The 23,073-nt window shown below is 34.7% G+C and overlaps 1 protein-coding gene across 3 annotated transcripts in view; it reads left to right on the top strand.

Annotated features, from left to right (window-relative positions):
* The window catches only part of CDH8 (cadherin 8), a 139,841-nt gene extending 117,056 nt beyond the window's left edge, over positions 1-22,785 (top strand). The window contains exons 2-4 of one of the 3 annotated variants that reach the window (XM_052686295.1): positions 4,332-4,456; positions 19,436-19,687; positions 20,730-22,785. In XM_052686295.1, the coding sequence (XP_052542255.1) occupies positions 4,426-4,456; positions 19,436-19,687; positions 20,730-21,223 (777 nt within the window). In that variant the 5' untranslated portion in view covers positions 4,332-4,425 and the 3' untranslated portion in view covers positions 21,224-22,785. Of the gene's footprint in view, positions 1-4,331; positions 4,457-19,435; positions 19,688-20,729 lie in introns of those variants that run through there. The other 2 variants (XM_052686293.1, XM_052686294.1) reach the window with 2 other exon arrangements.
* Positions 22,786-23,073: the final 288 nt, after the last annotated feature.

The following is a 23,073-nucleotide window of genomic DNA, read 5'->3' as shown; positions in this document are numbered from 1 at the left end:
TATACTCTAGCAATGTGTCGTTGAATCCATAGCTGAATGTAATTAACCCTTCTGAAAAGCTGTAGGAGCACAATGAATAACAAAAAAACTGATGGGAATTCAGATGACTGTTAAGTATTTTGTATGGTCGTGGCATCAGAAAATTGAAATGAGGCCTCTAGAAATGGAATTAGCATTTGTTGGCATTGCTTTTTTTTAAGGTGAGTAATCTTCACAAAGTGTAACCTAAAACCTAATGCCAGTAGATGGATTGTCTCCTGCATTCCAAACAATATGCTTACAGCAATACCTGTTGTCAGCATTCACTTCCTACTATTCTTATGGTTTCTTTAGTTTGTTCAAGTGAGAACAGAATTTTGTGCTAAAAGCTTCTCCACAGATGTAAACATTTTGATATGCTGCCAATGCAATTTTTCTTTCAAAAGCTAGCAAATACATCTTTGCCGTAAAGTGACTTCAAGTTTTTCCCAAAAGGTGTTTCCATTGCATTTCCATTTTTCTCATGCCAAATTCTGTTTCCTAATGGAATAAACTCTGAATCAAATGTTCTACGGTGCCTTTGATGCGCAGCTCTTCTGACAGAAGTAATGGTGCATCACTACTGTATAAATGTGGTATTATGTACCTAAAACTAGGACTCATATGGGCAGCAGTAACCACAGGATTTTTGGGAACATGGGCAGACCTCACCCTTATGGACCACCTTAATGGCATGCATTTGTATTCCTGCAAAACTTCAGTAGCTTTGTAAGTAATCAGCCTGTCCTCTAACTAGAATACTCAATGTCTGTCTGGAGATTTGAGCTCTGAATTTCGGCCAATTTGATTTTGGGGAGTAAAAATGAAAATGGTTGTTAGTTTGCCTTTTAAGTATTGTTATTATTTTTTATTGAAGTATTATATATACTTCAGTGATTAATTGTTTTGTTGATTCTCTGTATCGAACTTTATTCTCAACCATGCATAGTCTATAATACTTAGGATATCTATAAAAGCTCCAAGAATATTCATGTTTAAATGTCCATTTCTTTTGTGCTTACCATCCAGCAAGTCTAATCTGTCATTTGATCTGTGGTGTCTTGAAAGTAGTAGGCAAAATGTCACTCACTTAAAAGGAAATAACGTAGTAGCATAATAACTTCAGTCACTAACAGGCTTGCATGCATTTCTATAATATTGCACATCTTATTCAAAATTTGCTATTTCTTGTCACCTCTTTTCTACTGATAAAAAAAATGTTTCTAAACTGTTCAGAAATAGCCAGAAACATGATATATGCAACCATTCTTTTTGATATTCTAAATAATAATTAAAAAAAAAAAAAACAGATTAGTTTTTGACACTCTTCTATATCACTGTGTTTTTAATATAATGAAACCAAGAATTTTTCCACATCTTTTCCTGAAAATATTTTTAGCAACGTCTGTCAAATGCATATTTGGAGGGCAAATCTTTTGTTCCCACGAGAGTAACTCATGCTAAATGAGTTTCTTTCCCTGCCTTTTGCATTTCTTCATAAGTCCCTCTGCCATTGTCTCAGCTAGAGCTAAAGTGCCTTCTGTGGTTTTGATTGACTTTTCTTTCCAAATATGTACCTCAGAGCTAAGAGGTGGCACCACTACTTCGTTGTCCTCTTTCCACTTTGCCCAATTTCAAAGTTAACCCCCTGACCTCTGGTACAAATTGCCTTAGCAAAGACATCATTAAACCCATCATTTCTTGATGGATGTACAGTGAGCATCTGGAATAACAACACCCATATGGTCCCTTGGATATTAGTTGTAAATCCTCTCTTTTTTTACAGTTTCATGCAGTTTTTCATGAGCTTCAGGAAACTTCATGGCCCAGCTGCCATCCGTGCCAGAGGATGTTTCATGATGGCAGTTCTCCACATGTTTATACATTTCTGATGTGTATAATTATCATCACCATTTTTTATACATAAATATCCGGACTTTCAAAGTATGATTCTAAAATGTTCCAAATTACGTTCTTGTTGTTTTCTTGAAAAGTAAAATTAATAATTAGTGCTATTTCTTACAAACTATTTTTCTATCAGTATTAGAGGCATGGAATTGCATTTTAAAAGGCCACAGCTAAAATTATAAAGGAATGTGTTGCATAATCTGAGGTACGATATTGATCAACCTCTCCCTTAACGGATGTAGTTTTGTCAATGGAAATCACAGGGAACACTTGCATAGCCATTGTAAAAACAGTAGAGTTAAAAATAAATTATGCCTATGTGTTAACAAACAACAAGTACAAACTGCTCTATAATCTGGCATTTCTGTTCCAGGTCTGCCATCCACAGACACAGGTCATGTTTCTTCCAGGAGTTGCTCATAGAGTAAAAATTGATATTATAAATATCATACAATCATTTTTTTCCTCAGCATGGTATTAAAACCAGAGCTGTGTAAATAGCAAAGTTCAACATTTATATAAATAGAGGTTAAGAGATTATTTCTATTTTTAGGAGCAGTATAGTTAATGATGCACTGATTAATATCAAATTATTAAAATACTTCTATTTTAATTTGGTTGAAAGATTTTATAAGCACTTTAATTTGTTTTATTATAAATGATATATTACAGAATTTAGAAGATGAAGGTAGAAGGATGATGTTGATGTTTTTTCTGAGTACAAAGGGCTCAGTTGTACCCAAACAAAAAATGTAATAGATAGTGAAGTTCCATGAAACATTTTAGTTTTGTCAACTCAGAATACTCTGATGTGAAATTGTATTTCTGAAAGCTCTTATATACATTTTGGATACATAATTAACTTTCTGATTAAAAAATAAAAATGTGACTTATTGGCTCCAACCACCACGTTCTATGGATGATCTACTAGTTAGATTGCACTCCAGGATCCAAGCACCTTTCATAGAAAAATGTCTTAAATCTTTCTTGGTCTACATGCTGGAAAGCAGGTAATAATTGTAATCCAGTGGTGTGGTGGTAAGAAAACACTGTGCTACCTTACCTCCTTCACAACTGGAGCAGGCAGACAGAGATCCTGGCTTGACAGGAAAGGACAGATTCTAGCTTCCAATCCGTTAATTTCATGAAGTGATATTCAGCCAGTGCAAATACTTTTCCTAGACAGTTGTTGTGCCTTAGGTGGTAAGATTTGGATCCCTAGAATAATTTGTTTTTACAACAGAGGAAATGCAGTTCCATATTTCTAAACTTTAGATTCCTTCATTCTTAGTTGGCCATATTGAAACTGATTTGGATCAGAAAATACGTTAAGTCATTCTTTGTAGGAAAGGTAATTTTTTTCTTGTATACATATCTGACAGAATTCTAGGTTGTAATGTCAACTTGTAAAGTAGTAGACTAAGTTTAATGACTGAAAGAGATGAGCCCTTTCTGCTAATGACAAGGCGATAAGTGAAACAAGGTGGATTTCAGTACTAGAAGTCTTTAAAGTGTTCTAAAATGCTAGAGGAGAGCAGAATTTTAAGTTAATTGTAATATTACCCTGGGACCCCAGTGCATTCCAGTAGCACTCAGAAGTTCTGTCTTCCCAGATAGTGAGCGCATTTCCATTACCATTGTACGATTTCATATTCCTGTTGAAGTACTGTACTCAACTCCTTTCAACTATACTGTTTTGCAGTCCTAGCAAGGTTGTGTTTTCTATGGTGGAGCACTATTAGTCCCATCTAGTCTAAGAATGCCAGTGAAAACATTCTCAGTATTTATCTTTCATAGCTAATAGCTTTCTGCTTCCTTTTCCCTTTCTTTCTTTACTGTCATCACTATTGACTGTGTTCTGTTGTTCTCTGATGTTCTGTTTTCCCTTGATGTTGAATATCAATTGAGTGCTATTTGAAACAACTTTGCTGGCATAGAAGGATGTGATGTTATATTCTGAAGTGAAGATTCCATTAATGTGGATGGGAAACCAGCATTTTTCTACTCCAGTTCTTTTCGTGCCACTTCCTCCACTGACACCTGCTTCTGCTGTCTTTCCCATCTTTCTTCTTGCATGCAGATCACTGCTCTTTCTGGATTCCCGTCTAATTAGAAGCATAGAGCAGGTGAAGACTAAGTGCAGTTCCTCTGCAAACATACTTTTCAGCCTTATCCGGATGGTTTTCACATTCTTACAATGGTTATGTGCTTTTCACCACTTTGATAAAAAGCTAAAAAAGAGGTGAACTCTTCTTGGTGCACATAGCTACTCCAGCTGAATGTGTATGTCAGAAAAATAGGATCAGCTCCTCAAAGGCTAACTCAGCTACCAGCTTCCTCCACGCTTTGACCATTCTGCCTATTCTGTCCATCTGAAACCTTATTCACTCCTCTCCTGTATTCAGGATGCAGGGCTCCAGACAGACAGATTCCCTCTCTCCTCCGCCCTAAGCCAGAAGTGATCCACCAAGTCTTCATTCGACTGGAAAGGCCAACCTGATGAATGAACCAGCAAGGAGGGGGCCATCTGGTAAGCCAATTGTCCACTTTTAGGCATCTTTAGGCTCTTCCTCAGCTCTTCTGTGTTCCCCAGCACATCTGTACTTTCACAGTATTGTTGCTGGCAATGCAATTCTTTTGGAGCAGTTCTGTTCCTAATGCTGTTTAACTTTTCAGTGCTGTTTTAGTTTATCTCTGTGATGACAACTTCTTTCCAACCCTCACAAATGTAAACTTTTCTACAACTAGAGAAGAGTTATATGTACAGAGTGGAAAGTAAAACTCATTTCCACAGCATCATATTCTTGCAGCAAAAGCATTTTTTATCCTATGAATCAATCACAATTAGGTAGATGTTTTGGTACATTTGTGTAAACATGACCCAGCTCAAGCAGCAGAAAATGTGAGTGATGAAACACAAGATAATAGAGTATATATACCGTTACATATACATCACCAAAGAGACTTTTACTTCACGTATTTGTATTTTATTAATTGTGCTGCTACTAACATAATGCTGCAAAGGCATCAGTTATGTTTCATCTTTTAAATCAAACTAATTAAGAACCAGATGTAAACTGAATGAAAAAGATCTGAGGTCAGTGTTGTGCACCATATGTATGACAGTGCTTACTCATGATGAAGAGATGGATTGGACAGCTGTGAATTTTCCTGCTGTAGGAGTTTCATCATGCCCAGAAGGTGTCAAGTACTTCTCTTTTTTGAGCTTATTTCTTTAATTTCACAACAAAAGTAAAGGGAGGTAAGCAATGCTGACATTACTTTTAAAAAAAAGCAAGTAAGTGATAAAAGGTTACGAAAAAAAGAAAAGATTTTGGTTAGATAATTAACGCAAAAATAAAAGTATTTTAGTAGTGATTATGTAGAACATGGATGAAAGAAATAATAGAGGTACAAATAAAATCTTCAGTATGACAATTTCAGCAACACAGTGGAGAAAATAATAGTAATAATAGAGTGTCTCGAGACTGCAGTACTTAGCAGAAAGTCCTTGTCCTTACTGACCACAAAACTTCTAAGCTAAGAGTTATCAAGACAACAGCAGGATTCACAGTACCAGCTCTCTGGAATTTTTAAAGGCTCCTGTAAAACATAACTTCTTGAAACAAAAAAAACAACCATGACTAGTTACAATCTAGGACTTTAAAGGTATTCCATAGCAGTATTTACCTCTTCTCTTATGTACATCAACTTTTAAAATCACCAATCTCTAGTCAAATATGACACCAAACACATCTATTTTGTGAAATATTTTTGCGTATCAAAATGGAATTTTCTTTCTCTTTCTTCTTGCTTCTCAATTCATTGCTTTATTATGAATGTTAAATTTATTTATTTTTCTTACACAAGCAAACAAGACAGAACAAAAATTTATGCATGTAGAAGCTGGAAAACAAGTTCCAGTCTTTTTAACATGGTAATATCTGTTTGGACAGTTTCCAATGTCTACAGCAGTTACATGGCTCCTTGCATTTCACAAGTGTTCTAACTATGATTATTTGTGCAGGCTAGTAAGCTTGGTATTATCTCATTACATTCAAAAATGTTCTGACATACATGTTGCTTTGATGTTAGGAGAATTAGCCAAATTGTTGTCCTACATGGGCAGGCAGATCAATTTTCTGAATGCACAGGTCTTAATCAAATGAGAGTGAAAGGAGAAGCCTGATAATTATTCTGTGCCATCATTTGTCATGTTGGGTAGGATTAATAGGTTCTCTGAATAAGTATTTCTTCTGCTAGCTGACAGTTTGCATTGAGAATATAAAGTTCTTACAAAAAAGAAATATCTTTCTCACCAAAATAAATCACAGGATCTGTTGAAGAGAATTTTAAAATCTCCAAAATGAATTGTGTCATTTAGAACTCGGACTATGCAGGAGAAATCCTCTCCACCATTCCTTATATATTTTTTCTTGGTTGTTTGTGTTTTATTGTTGTTTTATTATTAATTGCGTGTAGAATATTTGGAGAGAAGTTTATACAATTTTAATCAGCTGTTGTCTGCCAAAGTAGCAATTTTGCTTTGGTAGATAGATCTCATTCTTCCACATTTTTTTGCAGGAAACACCTCCTGCAGTGCAAATAGGTTTGATTTGCTGTGTAGGAGTAATGATGTCCTAGAGCTGAAGTTTCTGGTAGGGCATCAACCTACCCTTTCACCATCTTAATATCTTAATATATTCACCATCTAAACAATATAACCTTGTTATTTTAATAGTTCTCCTTAGCTTTCAGTTCACTGTTGTGTTTTGTTTTGTGCTGTTTTGAATATATGCATTTTCTAAGTAGCTTATTGGTAACGATAGTACAAAGCCCTATTCTTCCTGATTTTGAACCTCATAAATGTACTGGTTGCTCACATTATGGCATACTTTGTTCCGTCATGCTCTAATACATTCTGTTTAGGAAAAAATGCAATTAATTTATTATTTACTTTAATTGAATATTTATCCTGTTGATTAATTAGAAAGTTTCACCTATAGTAAAGATTAAGAAAACACCCACTCTTCCACTACAGCAAGAATCTAAAAAGGCTAAAAATTAAAACAACATAAGAGGAAAACATCACCTATTAACTATTAAAGATTTCCACTAATTAGTGAAATTCTCATTTTATAAAACAATTTTAATAAATCCACCATACAGAAAATATAAAGCATGCAGACAATTTGCACGTGGTTCCTCCATTAAGGTAAAAGGTACTCATTTTTCTCTCTTAGCCTAAAGGATCGTCTAGATAAACTACTGCAAAACAGTTTAATGCAAATTAAAAGAAATAAGAATATGTTCCAGTTTGCATCCCATATTGAACCAATTACACAAGTGGTGTATAGCAAGGAAGGAATTATTTGAATTATAGTCATTCTTCATAGGGGGTGACTATTACGTTCATTATTATTTGAACTCTGTGTCTGTGCACTCTCCTGAGGTTGTCTCATATAGTCACATTTCACCCTCACTCCCTTAGAGATGACTAGTTAGCAAAGGACTGTATTTCTCCACCAAGAAAAAATACAGCAGTGACTTTTCCTTTTTTAAACATGTTGGCCAGTTTTTCATATGCCAAGCTTTAAAGAATAAGAGAGACAAAGCCCCCTTTGGTTATTTAGGTTCTTGTATTTGTTTTTCTTTTTTCTTTTTGTGCCACTTATAATATTTTTCCAGTAACTTATGATTTTTTACTTTGTTTAGGTGGTCTTGTTATAAAATGAGTCACATTGTTGGTCTTCATTTAATTCTGTCTAATTAGGATGCATTCTGGTGGAAAGAAGGTAGGAGATTTGATGTTCCTGATTGCCAACATTTTACATTCTGTACATACCAAATACAGAAAGTAAATGAAAAAGAAGTTGACTTCTCTAGTTTAGGCAGAGAGAGTAGCTAACGTGATAAGATGTGCATACTTGATAATCAGTGCCGATTACAGGGATTGAAGATGGGCCCTTGTTTGAAGTGAGGTAATAAGGCAGTTTATTAAGGAGAGATAAATAGAAGAACTTCAAGAAAAGCTCCAGACTTCAGCTTGGTAGTGTTGGAGTGGAAGAGCTAGTGGGATCCTTGGAACGTAGCATGAATGGATATGTAGCCAGATTAACATGAATCAGCTGAGCAGTTGTAGCTGTCTGGCCATATTAAGATAAGAAAGTCGTATCACTTCGCTTCATCTAACCTCTAATCGTGTGCTCAGGTAAATAAACTTCACATTTGCTGTATGTTGAGGGCTATGTTGTGGAGTAACTGTTACACTACAGTAATTTTTTCATGGATTTGGTTCAATAATAAGAAATAAAGTATTATGCGTAGTTATGAATGGTGTAAGCATTGCAGTCATAAACCTTAAAAAGGAACATTAGGAATAATCACAGAATGATGATGCAAGTACTCTGCTTGTACTCTGTAGGCTATTAGCCTAGTTGTAAAATCTCTGTGTTTGTCATTGTGCCATGCATACAGTACAGATGTTCTTTTAAAAGGTTTTTCTGATGCTCACGTATGACATAAATAGCACCTATTAGCTGCTCCCTGTACATCACTAAGGAATGAGATTTTCAAGAGTGCGTGATGGTGTCTTTTTTGTTTTTTGTTTCTGAATCTCCCAATTTGAAAACATGTAAAAGTGATTCTATAGCTCAAGTAGGGAAATGATGGAGACCAGACTGAAAACCTGGAATACTAAATTCAGAGGAAGGTACTTTAAACTCAGTTCTACACCATCTGTCCCCTTTTACGTTGTCTTTATCTATCCCACAGCTTCTGTCCTTGTGCAACCATTTTCTATTTTTAATTAGAAAAATAATGTCTTAAAACATACTTCCTTTGTTTTGTGCTTCTCTAACACACAGATGTATTTGCTAAAAACTTTGTGGGGTTTAAGGACAATCTGTCTACCAGAACCACTTCCTTCAAAACTTTGTATAAAGAACTTGGCTTATTCTAGACTTAATTCCATTTTTTTCTTTTCCTTTTTTTTTTTTTTTTTTTCACAGCAAAGAAACTTATCTTTCTCAAAGTATCTGTTGTTTTTTCTGCTCTCTGTTTGCACTTCTGCAGTCTTCTTTCACAATCATAATTGTCTTTGGTATATTGAGATGTATTCTCCTTTGCAGTAGAATTGCCCAGTTTCTTGTGATGCTATTACATGACCCTGCTTCATATTTTTACTGCAGCTCTTGCCTATACACTAAATTTGTGCTTTGGCAGCCTCTTCATCATGAATTAGAAGACAACAGGAAACAATTTCACTGTGATATACAACTTTTCTCTTTGCATGGAGATGTATTATGAATTTTTCCCTGATTAATCCTCAGATTCACATGAAGAAAATGACTGAACATTTTTTTTTCTGTTTTGTTGCATGCGTATTTCAACTGTGACTGACAGTCTTTACTATTTGCAGAATCTCCGTCACTGGGGATGTTAAAAGGCATGTGGACACTCTCCTGCTGTAGATGCCCTGCTTAAACACAATTTGATTCTGTGAAAATTCTAGATCTTATGGACTAATGCTATAAATTGGCTTGCAGAGCTATAATATTTATCAATATAAGCACTGAGTTTGTAATAACTCCATGGCTTGATGTAGAATTCGAATGCTGGCATCTCTTCTCTCCTTCTTTCCTAGCTATGGTGTTTATAGCATGTATGCAAAGTTAGGGTCCTATAGTAGGAATCGGTCTTGAAATTTACAGATGTGCCCATATGTTCCTGTGGACCTCAGTAACCTTTGCATACTCGCTTGGAGTTTCTGGCTATGTCTGTACATAATGCTTACAGGGTGTACAAGTATTCCTGAGAGCATCTGGGATGTTTTGTTTGGAAATGTAATACCATATATTCCACTCTACATGCAGGAATATTTTTTTCCCACTTACTGATATTCGTTTAGATGTATTTTACCATGGCCAGTGTTTCAACCGAACATTAATCTTTACCATAGGAGACTTCTCCCCACTGAGAGGTGTGCACATAATAACTTACTGTGGATGCTTTAGGTGTAAGACAGGAGTATAAATTACTGCTATTAATGTTATGATGATAAAAAAATTGTTATTGTTATATGTAATCTGCATATAAGACTGTCTTCAAAAAGTCATTATCAGTCTGCCTGTGTGCCCGGGGGCAATCTTCTACCATAGCATTTAAGTCTTTCAAATTTCAGAAAGCTAATGTAACTCTTGATGACATTTACAAAAACATATTATAGCACTTCTTTCAGGCCTCTCACAGAAATTTTTCTCATTGAAGTTAAAGGGAGTTCTGTGTATACAGAAACTGCATGGCCTGGCACTTTTTAAAATCAAAGCCACGCTTTTTTTCTTAAGCCACTCCATTTGAAGAAAATGTTAAGTAATTTTTTTTTTTTTAAAATCTGTTTTTTGATTTAAAGGGCCTCAGCCAAAGTAAGTTGCATTTAGCTTTCAGTGCTCTTTGGCACAGAGTACACATTCTAGATTTCTTCTCATAGCAAGTTGTTATGTCAGATTAATAAATATTAGAAAATTGTTGTTTTGTAATGGAGATTCTGACAAGACCTTTATTGCACCAATACCAGTAGGCAGCATTCCTGTAGATGCTAATTATGTTCGTTTGATCGGGGTTTTCTTGAGTGTTTCTTTTTTTCCTAACAAATCCATGGTTACAAAAAAACCCCACGTCATAATGGAAGTACGTTGCTGTGGCCTGAATATATGTCTATGACTTATAACTAGTTCTAGGTTCATAGGTCTAATTCCAGATTCAGTTTTAAAGGAGTGTTAAATGATCTACCAGTGAATTAGTCTAAACTCTTGTGGTGTGCACATGCATGTTCCACAGCATAGGGATGGAAAAAATAATCATTGTGGCATGGGGAAGTGCATGTTAATTTTGTTAGTGGGAAACTACTTCACTTAAATGCCAAAAATGTGTCACATTTTAAAACTAGAGATACTCCTACTTTTATTGTTTTCTTTTTAATGTTGTATTCATAGTTTAAATTCTACAAAAGAATTCATCTCAAACATCTGTGATTGCATTAATTTTCCTGAAAACTCTGAACTTTTGTGGATGCAGGAATTAAATCACTGGATTGAGAATTGAGGAAGGTGAGGAACATAGGATCCTTGGAACTCTTCCATCAGCTATCAAAAGTAGTATAAATTTCACTGAATCTCCTTGAGATTTATCATTATACATAATAGATCTCCAAGTCAACGTAATGTGTAAAACTGTAAATCTTTGTGACCTAAAGGGCTTAAATATCTGTGTTTCATTAGTTTCTTTCACTTCCTAGATTGCACTTGTAAGAATGCATTTATAGAAAGAACAAGAATCTATTATCTATAAAGAGAAATACAGATGACAAATCCTAGGAATGTTTTGGCTCTATTTATCTTCTAAGTATCCTATTGGAGTCTGGTAAAACAATAAAAAAGAATTCTTGGTTTAAATGGAAAATATTACCATTATTCTATCAAAGCATCACAATACACAGTATTACTTTCTGAAACTTTTTGGTTAAAATAACAAGATAATGGAATTAACTAGAATATGTAGATTTCAAAAACGATCCATCAGTCTATGCAAATTGCTGTGTTAATAATGTATTTTTAATGCTAAGCACATTTGACAGCCATTTCATCTCTCTTTCTAAACTAGAGCTTGGCAACCTGCGTTAATTCTTATACTTTACAGATGTAACATTCAATGCACATGCCATGTAGTGATGTGATCTGAATAAAATAAAGCATGTCATAGCAATGTGATTATTAGTAAACAAGTTTGTGACTGGCTTGTTGAATCCAAAGCAGAAAAATGAGAGGCAAAAGCCAGTGCTGTTTTAGTGTATCTTGCATCTTCACTGGCCTGAATTTTCTTCAGATATGGAAGTGTCAATCATAACTGGCACAATGGAACTTGGAAGAGATGAACAGGCATAAAATCAAAGTGGATGAGATTGAAATCGTGGCTGCTGAGTAAAGTTCAGTGAGAACTGTGGTAACTGTATAGCTTGAACAGACCCAGAGCCCAAGGTTTCCTTTTCTGATTTGCCATTATTACCTGTAAATTGAAAGAGAGAGGGAAAAGAAGTATTTTATCCTAATTATTTCTCTTCCCTGTAAATAATAAAACTAATAATATTTCATTCCATGCATGCCTCAACATGATTATTTCAGCAACTGGGATTTTCCTTCCTTCAGTGGGTTAAAAAAAAACAAAGTACAAAAATCCAATAGTTGCTGTTGTACATCAAGTGACCGTATAGATATGTTTGATTATAGCTCTGCTGTACTAAAGGTCAAAGGAAAGTTTTAGAATACTTAAGAGACAATTATCTAAAGTTCAGACTTTTCCAAAGGAACAGAACTAGAAATTATACAGGCCATTATCTAAAGTTCACATTTTGCAAAGGAAAAAGGTAGGGGGAAATGCCTATGCCATCCCTTTGCTGTTATATGTCTGGTTTTGTGTTTGTTTTTTAATTCTCTCAAGAATTTATTTACTGCACGTTCTGTGTGACATTAGTTTTAACGTGATTATTCCCTCTTCAAGAAATTTTAATGTAACGATGTAACCTTGTACATGATTGAATATTATTTTGCTCATGATCCTAAGTTCTCCACAGCACTTTTTATTTCTGCAAAGAAAATGTGCTTGGTTGCTTTATTCACTACTAGATTCAGCAGTTCAATTCTGGGATAGGCTATCATTACTTTGCTCAATTGGTAAAGAAAAAAATCAAAATACAAAATGCATTACACATTCTGATTCTGTACCTCATCAATATATTTTCTGCCATGAAATATTTTCTTTTCTTGTGTTCTTATTCATGTCTAAAATGAGTATAGAAAGCCTAGGTAACTAGAAAAATAGAAGCTCATTAAGATGTTTGATAGTACGTCACAGGCATGTTTTGTGAATTGTCGCTGTGCATCGGCACGGCGCAGCCAAGAAAGTTTGATCAGCACAAAAGCTTTTTACTTTTGAACCTGACATCTGCAATCAAACACGATAGCAGTCATCAATCTAGTTTTTGGAAGATATCACAGGTTTTTGACATTCATAAAAAGCGTGCCAGTTTGAACAATATCCTTTTATTATTATTATTTTGAGATGCTCTCTGGTCATACTCTAGCGCAAACGTCAAATTTCACACAACAGTTGTGAACATAAGTTCTATAGAAATGTTATATTTTGTGAATATATATACACCAATGTTGATATATGTACTGTGTTTAGTTATAAAACAAAACTGTTATACTAATGAACAAATAATGTTTTCTTCACCTACTAATGATTGGTAACCTTTTAACAAGCAAACTTAGAATCACTCCCTTTTAAAAAGGTATTCTTGTAGTGTTACAGCCAAAGACAGAAACAAAATATGTCCTGTCTTCAAACACAAATACAGTTGTATCTTTCAAAACACATTAAAAGCATTATTTTGGAAGCAAGTTACTGATGTTACTGATGCAGAATGTTTTGGATTGAAAGGAAGCCTTAAAGGTCATCTAGTCCCGTCCAGGAGCACATCTTTCACTAGATCAAAATACTCAAAGCCCTGTCCAGCCTGAGTTTGAACACTTACAATGATGGGGCATCCACAACTGTTCTGGGGAACCTGCTCCAGTGTCTATCCACTTTCATCATGAAAAATTTCCTGCTGATAGCGAATCTACACTGAACAGTTTAAAACCATTGCCCCGTCTCCAGTTACTGTAAGCCTTTCAGTGTCTTTCTCACAAGTGCAGTATATGTATACAAAGGCAACACTGTGGTTTCCCCACAGCTTTCTTTTCTCCATGATGTACAATTGATGCTTTGTGTTGCCTCCTCTGTTTTTGTGCTAGATCAGCAGGTACTGAATATTCTTTCACACTGCTCTTGTTATTGCCAGAATAAAGGCAAATATGGATATTCCTTCTGCTCTTCTATTTTTGCCAAATCACCCTCTGTTTTTAGACTAAACATGTACACAAAACGCCCTTAAGATAATGACTTCTGAAAATAGTTTTGAAGATCTAATAAACATAAAGAAACACATTAATTTTCTTCTGGATTATGTAGCTGTGAAGTTTCCAACTACGATTTTCTTTCTTCATGTAAGTAACATATGCAGCATAGATTTCTACCACGAAGTTCTTAGTACCATTAATGATTTGATCTTTCTGAGAAAACTGTACAGATAGAGAAAAAGAAAGAAAAATGGCTGTATAGTTATAAGGTTGAACATCAGGAAAGTCCGCTCATCTCAAAAGTATTATAGCAATCATCAGGAAATTAAAGAATTGCAGTAGTGTGTGCAGAGAAAATGACACTTGGATATAAAGTGAGTGCTTCTGTTTCCGTTTTTCTTTTTTTGCTGTTGTTCTACCATTTTATTATCTGACTTAAACTTGCAACATATGTGTCTAGTGCAAAGTGGGAGATGAAAAAGTTGACTCCTGACTCTTAATTTCACATCAAGCTTGGTGTCTATGCCATTAGAGTCACCCATGTCTGAAAAATACAAAAGTTGCTTTGTATTAAAGATATTACATTTACTTTCAAAATATTTTATCCAAAATTCTCAAAAGAGATTGGGGATTCTTGAGAACAGTTGGAAATCTGCATTAAGCACATGGCCCTGTTTTAAGCGTGGCCTCAGTTATGCTTATTGAAACCACTTTTATCTAGAAATCACACTGGGCATCTTCTGAAGAGCTACCATACTGTCACGCTTTGTTTCAGCTGTGACAGAGATATTCCCACAGCAGTCTATTTAATGGTTGTTTCACAAATCTGCTTGTAGGCAGATCTAGTAGAAGCAGACTCCAGAGAAAACTGAAATGTATTCATTGATCTTGATTTTAAACCAAGATTTGGGGAAAACTGTAAGGTACGGCTAGTTACTGTATGCAGTTAGTTAATTTATTATAGAACTGGAATAAATAACAGTGCCTGACAGTTTCACCCTCTAATTGCTCATAAGTTTTTTACTTCCTTCATTTTTTGGTTGAAGTATTCCTTGATAAAAAAATAATTCTACCTCCTAAATGTTTCTTTGTTTAATAGAATGGAAAATAATTCAGCTATTCAGAAATCAGCAAAACACTTCAAAACACAACAAATAATTTCAGACATTAGTCTGCATAAAATAAAGGAAACAGTGTGAAATTCGCTGAATGCATTACTAGTATACCAACATCATCCTCTGAGAGAAGTAGCTTACAGCATGATCCACAGATATCGTGGTGTCCTAGTCAGCTCTTCTGTATTAACTGTAGATTCTGGAAACTGAGAGTTATCTAAATGACTGATTTGATTTTAAGTTTAAAGAACATGGTAAAAATGAGCTGCAGGTCAAAGTTCTAGTTATGTATTTTTGGAGATGTGTTTTATGTGACCTCATGCTGATGGAAAAAATTGTGATGAGTTAAGAAAATTATTAAGATCACTTAACTTACTATCCTTTAAGCTTGAGAGATGGAATACAGGTACTAGTCCATTCTGTGGATTTGGTACATGATCAGTGAAATGGAATTTAAAAGGACTGTGGCATTTCAATCAAGTTCTTCAGTCCTTTCACTTATAGAAGAGTAGAGCATTTAGGGAGGCTTACTTTGATACTGAGAATGTCAAAGAACTTTCTGAATATGCCTGCCTGTCAGTAAGGACTTAATGTCTCTCTCTACCAGTGGCAGGTTGCCTCAGAGCTTTGTTAATAGAGAGGGTTGAGGTTTTTTGTCTATGTGTGATTTTCCCCGCTTTGTTAAAAGTAACGTGAATAAATAAGTAACCTGAACAGCGCTACAATGAAGGATCAGCAGGTTAATTGGAAAGATGAGTGGAAAGTGATCGTCCCCTCTCCTGCTGAGAACCTGCTGCCAAGTTAATTCATGCAGCAGTGCTGGAGGTTATTCCTGGAGGAGATTCCTGCTGTTTTCTCAGCTATGGGTAAAGAGAATGTCCACAGAGAATAGAAAGCAAATCAGATAAATTGAGTTTATTGCAAATCAGCTGCTAGAATTTATTTGCAAGTTCTGAGAATCAACTAAAAAGTCAATTGGAGAGTCATTGTTCTTCACTCAAGAGTCCTATTTCCAGCAGCATCAAAGGATATTTAGTCTTAGAAGACAGCAAAGAAGGGGAAAACATTTGTTGCTAAACAAAATCATTGACAAAGTTATTTGGTTAGTTTTGCTTTTTTGCTTGTTTGGTTGGTTGTTTTTTGTGGTTTTTTTTTTTCTTTTCCTGTTGGCTCCTTCTTACTGCTATTGCTTATTTCCTCTCTTGGGAAAACAAATTGTCTAACACAGTAGATTTTCTTCTCTTTTATTCTCTTGATACCTTATTATATGATGTTAACTATTCAGCCATTATAACATCTTTTACACTTAAATAATGGGGATAGATGTCCCAAATAACTCCCTTATCTCATTTCTTCTGAACCAGAATTGATAACCATTACAGGTGCTTGGTAAGTTCGTAATACACAGCATAGCTTCACTGGTTGGCAGAAATAGGCACTTTGTTTTCCCTATCCCACTTCAGTCCTCTTGTTTTTGTCAATAATAATCTTCCTTTTTGCTTTTTTCTTTTTACTCTCTTCTTATGGCTTACTAGATTTTTCTGAACCAAGCTGAATAGCAGTGAGTGATTCAGAAAGTAAAGTTGTCATCAACAAGAGCAGGGTTTTTGTCACTTCTCTCTAAATGAGGTGCCATACCTCTTCCACATGTCTGTAAAGGGCAAAGATGTGAGTGTTCAGCATGTCAATCCATTCTTCTGTCTTGCACAGATAAGAACTGTACCAGGCTTATAGGAAGGAAGAAGCTATATTGGTGTGGATTTCCAGAACATAAAATCTCTGTGTAATATAACTGTAGAAGTCTTTGGAGTTCTGAATAAATGACTACAGATGTGACAGTATTCTGAGTGGGACTTCTCTCAGAGAGCTGTAAACTGAGCCTCACACCATTTTCTCTCTTAAAAGGTTAAAGTGAAAGGATTAAGGTTGCAACTCGTGCTGAGATTATTTTTAACTTTTCAGGAGACAGTCAAGTGGACAGGCAAATTTTTCGATGTTTGAAAATGATGTGTGAGTGCTGAGGAGGAAAAGAATGCTATCCCATAAGAAGTGCACATTAGTCACGTATTTTGGTGAAGCTATATACTGATATTCAGGAAAACATAACTTTTTTTTTTTTTTTTTTTTTTCTGGCTAATGTAATGTAATGTGATGTTCTTTGTCAGTTAGATAGCAAGTATGACACTGAGACTGGTATGTCTTTCACATGCATGCATTAAATCATCAATACATTCAGCCAGCAAGAAGGAGTGCAGGTTTTTCTTAATTTGAAAGGTGTGCTAGTTTTTTGACTTGAAACATACTTGTCTTTTATACTTCATCACAGAAGCAGATAAAATAATGGGCTATCATCAAGGAGTTGCATCCTGCTTGAGTTGTTTGAATCCTTAAGAGCTCATTCTCTGAAATTTATCTGTAGTAGAAACATATGCTTCCTTTAATTTTAAAAAGAGCACAAGAAAGGACTGGTCTATTTATTTAGCCCCAGGGTGCTATCAGTTGTGATGTGACTGCTTCTAACTTGAATAGATAAAAACTCTGGATTCCTGGAAAGAAAAGTCTACAGAATTCTTTTTGTTCTGCAAAGGAATTCTGAAGTCTTCATATGAATACCTCTTTACAAAGTACTTAATTTGTAGGTAGATCTTCACTTGTTATGCATTCTAAATGCTATGAAGATCTCTGATACCAATATATAACTTGTGATGTAAGTTGTAGGAAGAACTTCTCTAGGTTGTATGAATGTGATTGGTTATTTCTTCCACCAAGGAAGGGAGACAGAAAGACTACAGAACCAAAGACCCTGAACTTCAGATGAAGACTGTTTAAAGTTCAGTTTCATGGTCACTGAATGAGAAAGCAAGCCTCCTGTGTTCCTTTGTGAGAATCAGCTCCCCCATATTCTTAACTATCATAAAGTTTTCCTTCATCTTTGGTTTTATGTCAGTAATAAATTAATAGTTGTCCACTGATACAGGTTCAACTTGATACAGGTCCAAACCGTGATAATATTTAGTAATCATATTCTGTAACTGCTGTTATTTTCCTTACTAATATATATCCAAAAGACATCAAGAATAAGATATTGCATATAATTTTTGTTGTTGTTGTTGTTGGAGGGGGAGAAAGGCTGTAGTGTTAAAAACGTCTATACAGTATTATTTTTTCTGAATGTTTTCCCCTTCTTTCTCTGCATCTTTCTTTTGTACTTCATGAACAGCCAGCTCTTTGGAACATACTTGTGTCTTTTATGTTGTGGGAGTGATATATGCTGCACAAATACCATGGGCTGTCAGAAATGTTTGTGGTGATCATAATCAGTGCAAATTAAACATCTCTAAACTACTTCATGTTTCCAAGTGAGCAAATAAATAAACAAGTCAGTGGCTTGCATGTTTTACATGCTCACTGATTGTAGTTTGTAACTGAGCATGTTGACACATACATGACCATTGCTATTTGAAAGGAGTATGTTGTTAAATTGCTAGAATCTCTAATTACCTAAAGGCACTAGAAGATCCCAGGTGCACACCCAGGGGTATTCTTACAACTATATATATATATATATATATATACATATATACATATAACTATATATGTATATATATATATAACTATATATATATGTATATATGTATATATAGGTCTTTTCCAACCTTGGTGATTCTATGATTCTGTGATTCTATATATGATATAACCTATATGATTTCTCTAAGCAAAATCAAATTTATTGGGATAATTTATTGGAGCAATCAATTAAAATTTTTAGTATTTAAAGTAGCATTTAAAGTATCAGAGATACCATGTTTGAATGACACTGAGATCGGTGTGATTATAAGAAATTTAACTGTGTAGGAGAAAGAGGGCAAAAGTACATGTATAGTTAACACATCAAATGTTCAGCTTGACACACAGAAAAAGCAAATGTCTGCATTTGCAAGTAAATGGACTGGGTCTTAATACCATCACGTCTCCAGTCATTGCTGTATTTAACTCTAAGGCTGAACTTAAGATGCTCTGTTGGCATCTTGTAAAAAGTTCAACTTAGTACCTTACTAAAATGGTATTAAACCAGTAAGAAAAAAGAAAACAAGTGCATCTAAGTAAAAACAAGCATACACATGACTGCGTAACTTAAAAAAATCAGTGATTAATAATGATGAAAAAACATCAATAAGGATGTGCACAGAGAGGAAAGTGAGGGATTGCCATTAGGTTCATTACTCTTGACACAACAATGCATATGTTGCACTTATTCAATTGGGGCATGGCAAGCCAGACAGGGAGGGAATGGCTACTCTATCACATGCTGATGATTTGATGAGTATTGTGTAATGCATTTGTTTGCGTAGAGGTTTTGATGAATGTGTTACAAAAAAGCAGTGGCTTTAGCAGTTATGCTATGCAGTGAAACAATGCAAATTTTCCCTCTTTCAGATAATACTCTCAGCATTTTGGCAAAGCACAATGGATTCAGTCGGCAGAAACAAGAAGTGTACCTACTGCCAATCATAATAAGCGATAGTGGAAATCCTCCCATGAGCAGTACTAGCACTCTTACTATTAGAGTCTGTGGTTGCAGCAGTGATGGTATTGTCCAGTCCTGTAATGTTGAAGCATATGTACTTCCTATTGGACTCAGCATGGGAGCCCTAATTGCAATATTAGCATGCATCATTTTGCTATTAGGTAAGTATTCATTTCACACCGGATGTTCAAAATTTTTCTGATTCATAGGCAGCTGTAAGCAGAGAAGTCACGTATAAGGACATAGAATCTAATGGAATCTGCAGCAGTACTGAAGGACATTTCAGAACTGTGTCTCTTCTGTACTAAGAACTGAAGAAAGGCATACCAAAAAAATCCCAGATTGAAAAAGTGTTACATATAAAATACATAAAAAATTACGAGACCAAAAGCCAATTCACATAAGTAAAAAGGTGAACAGAGTGTAAACTGCACGAAATGGAAAACAGGTTTGTTGTACCTGTTAGACCTGTATGAGTTTACTCTGGATTATAATGGCATAAGAGATATTACAGTTGCAAAAGATAAGAAGCACTGTGTATTTTAATTAAATAAAACGTGTCTGATAGAACAGTGAAAGACAGTTTCTGTACTTAGCAGCTTCAGTTTATAATGGAGATTTACTTTAGCAACTGAAATTTTAACATTAACCTTCAAAACAGCAAGTATAAGCAATTCAGAGCTTATGCATCTGTCCATGATTCTGGAACTGATGTGAGATCTTTCTTTCTCTCTTGCTGTTTTATTTTCTTTTCAATTATATCAGAAACACCAATCTCCTTCTGTCATTAAGGCTCTGTTTTCAGAAAAGCACCCTCAAATTCTTGAAAACTTCATCCTAAGTGCGGACAACTATAGACTGAAGTTCATTGAATGATGTTAGTTTGACGTTACCTAGATTGTATCTTTTTTCAAACGGAAAAAGGGAAAAGTTGCTTAAATTTGAGATTCGAAAGTGGAAATATGCATTATCTTATTGCTTGTAAAAAATTGAGTATCAAATGTAAATTTGAACTGATAATAAAAAACAGGACGAATCAGAGGTTCTGATCAAATTTTCATCACTTCAGTGAAGTGGTCTTTCTTCTTTTTTCTACCCTTCTTACCTTTATTTTCACAAAAAGCAACCTATTATCATCCCTAACTATTTTTTTTAATTTTATGAATTTTTTTTACTTAATTGGCTTGTGATGTTTTTTTGCAGTCATTGTAGTGCTGTTTGTAACACTAAGAAGACATAAGAATGAGCCTTTAATCATCAAAGATGATGAAGATGTGAGAGAAAATATTATTCGCTATGATGATGAAGGAGGTGGAGAAGAAGATACAGAAGCTTTTGACATTGCAACATTGCAAAATCCAGATGGAATTAATGGATTTTTGCCTCGTAAGGATATTAAACCTGATCTTCAATTTATGCCCAGGCAGGGTCTTGCGCCTGTTCCTAACGGTGTTGATGTTGATGAATTTATTAATGTAAGGCTTCATGAAGCTGATAATGATCCCACAGCTCCACCATATGACTCTATCCAGATTTATGGCTATGAAGGAAGAGGTTCAGCTGCTGGTTCCCTTAGTTCATTGGAGTCCTCTGCATCAGACTCAGATCAGAATTTTGACTACCTCAGTGAATGGGGTCCTCGCTTTAAAAGACTTGGAGAACTTTACTCAGTTGGAGAAAGTGACAAAGAAACTTGACAGTGGATTACAAACTTTTTCACTGTTGACTTAACGATCATGTAATATTCTAGGGCCACTGCTGTTAGTTAAAACTAATGTGGCTTTTTGTTTTAGAGGCAAGTTTAGCGCCAGTCATCTATAAAATCAACTACATTGTAATGTTGAACCAAATAAAAAAGTATATGTTAGGAGGTTAAGTCTTGTGGAGTGTGAAGTAAAGTATGTGGAGTGTCTAGAAGTCTTTGGATATTTGATATTCACTTGACCACTCTGAAGATGGAGATTTAGATCTTTGATTATCTTCAGTGAATTGAAAAGAATGAATTGGTGCTTTCTTAGGAAATGGACTTGCAGGGATTTTACTGTTGAACAGTAGCTCCTGCCAGTATGTGTAAAGCTAATGGTTTGTTTCTGCATTGCCAACAAAGATCCTGACTCAGAAATGTTAAAAGCAATATCTTGGTCTTCTTAGCAATGCTGAATAGAAATAGCATTGGAAATCCTTACTGGCTTCTACTGTGCAGTGACCATGCATTGTACATACAGTAATTGTTGGCCACATAACCACAGACTGAATATCATCTTTAAATATTGTGTCAAGCCTTAAAATATTCACATGTTCTTAATCCATTCCAGTTATGGGTAATAAATCCTACTCACGTGCAAAGATTCAGATGCAGGGGTCCAAAACCTTGCTTTACGAAAGGAGCTTTTTTCTAAAAGAAGGATCAATCCTGTACTTCTGAAAAGAAAGAAAAACTGTGAAAGGGGATGGACTTACATATATGAAAGAATTACTGATTTTATTGCTAAAGATCGGATTTATTTGTTTAATCTTTGAAATAAATATTTTATCGGTGTCCATTACTGCTTTTATTTATGAAGATTGATAATCTATAGAATAAGATTATAAAGAAAACTAAATTGTATCATTTAGATTTTTTTCTATATATAGTGAATGTTTAATACATGTACATTTTGGGAAGAAAAATGACAAATTGCTGTAGGTTAAAGCAGTAACCTCTCCATTTGCAGTAGCAGAATTTTAAGAGATTGATGGCAGGAAATAAAACTTTCCCAGAAAAAAAACTTTTGACAGTTTTGTATCTTCTTCATAAATCTAATACCTGGTGTTTTTAATACAAGCACAAACAGCTGGAAGTAAACTGGTTCATGTGAATATTTAAACTATAGACTTTTAGAAATCCACACATAACACAGTACAGTAAAAAAAAACCATGCTTATAGTTCTCCACTGTATTAGAGCAGGAACCAGTGTGTACATAATTTTACTGCTTATGTTATTAGCATTTCTTTTCTATAATATTCATAGTGATGCACCAGGGCTCTTGCACACAGAGAAAGAACAGCACTAGAAGTTGCAAGCATACTCAATTTGTAATGCAAACTTGCCATTTAGAAGTAGCAATTGTATAATAAAACTATGTATTACATGCAAATCATTTTAATTTTCTACTTTGTTTTGATGCTATATTACTGTTTGTTTATTTACTCCATGTATTGTATTCAGAGAAACTCCTGTATCGTTTCCTACTTTGTGAAATATATTTTTATAAATACTTTTCTTGTTATTGCTTTTCTTTCAGTTCTACCTGTACACTGCAGAAAGGAATCTGCGTGGAGGAATGTAGCTTCTCCAAAATCATTTATTTATTAGATGAATACAGTCAAAATAAAAAGGAGAATGTTTGAAGCAATTTTTGACAGTGTTTGGAAAATTAGATATGCAGCAGGCTGTGACCACAGGAGTTATGTGTGTCTAATTTACTGCACCATGCTGAAAAATAACTTTTTTTTTCTTTTCTTTTCTTTTCTTTTCTTTTCTTTTCTTTTCTTTTCTTTTCTTT

The sequence above is a fragment of the Tympanuchus pallidicinctus genome, unplaced genomic scaffold (genome assembly GCF_026119805.1).
Source record: "Tympanuchus pallidicinctus isolate F22 unplaced genomic scaffold, pur_lepc_1.0 scaffold22, whole genome shotgun sequence".
Classification (NCBI taxonomy): domain Eukaryota; kingdom Metazoa; phylum Chordata; class Aves; order Galliformes; family Phasianidae; genus Tympanuchus; species Tympanuchus pallidicinctus.
Note: the sequence above shows the minus strand (reverse complement) of the source record. Positions and strands in the feature narration are given on the sequence as shown.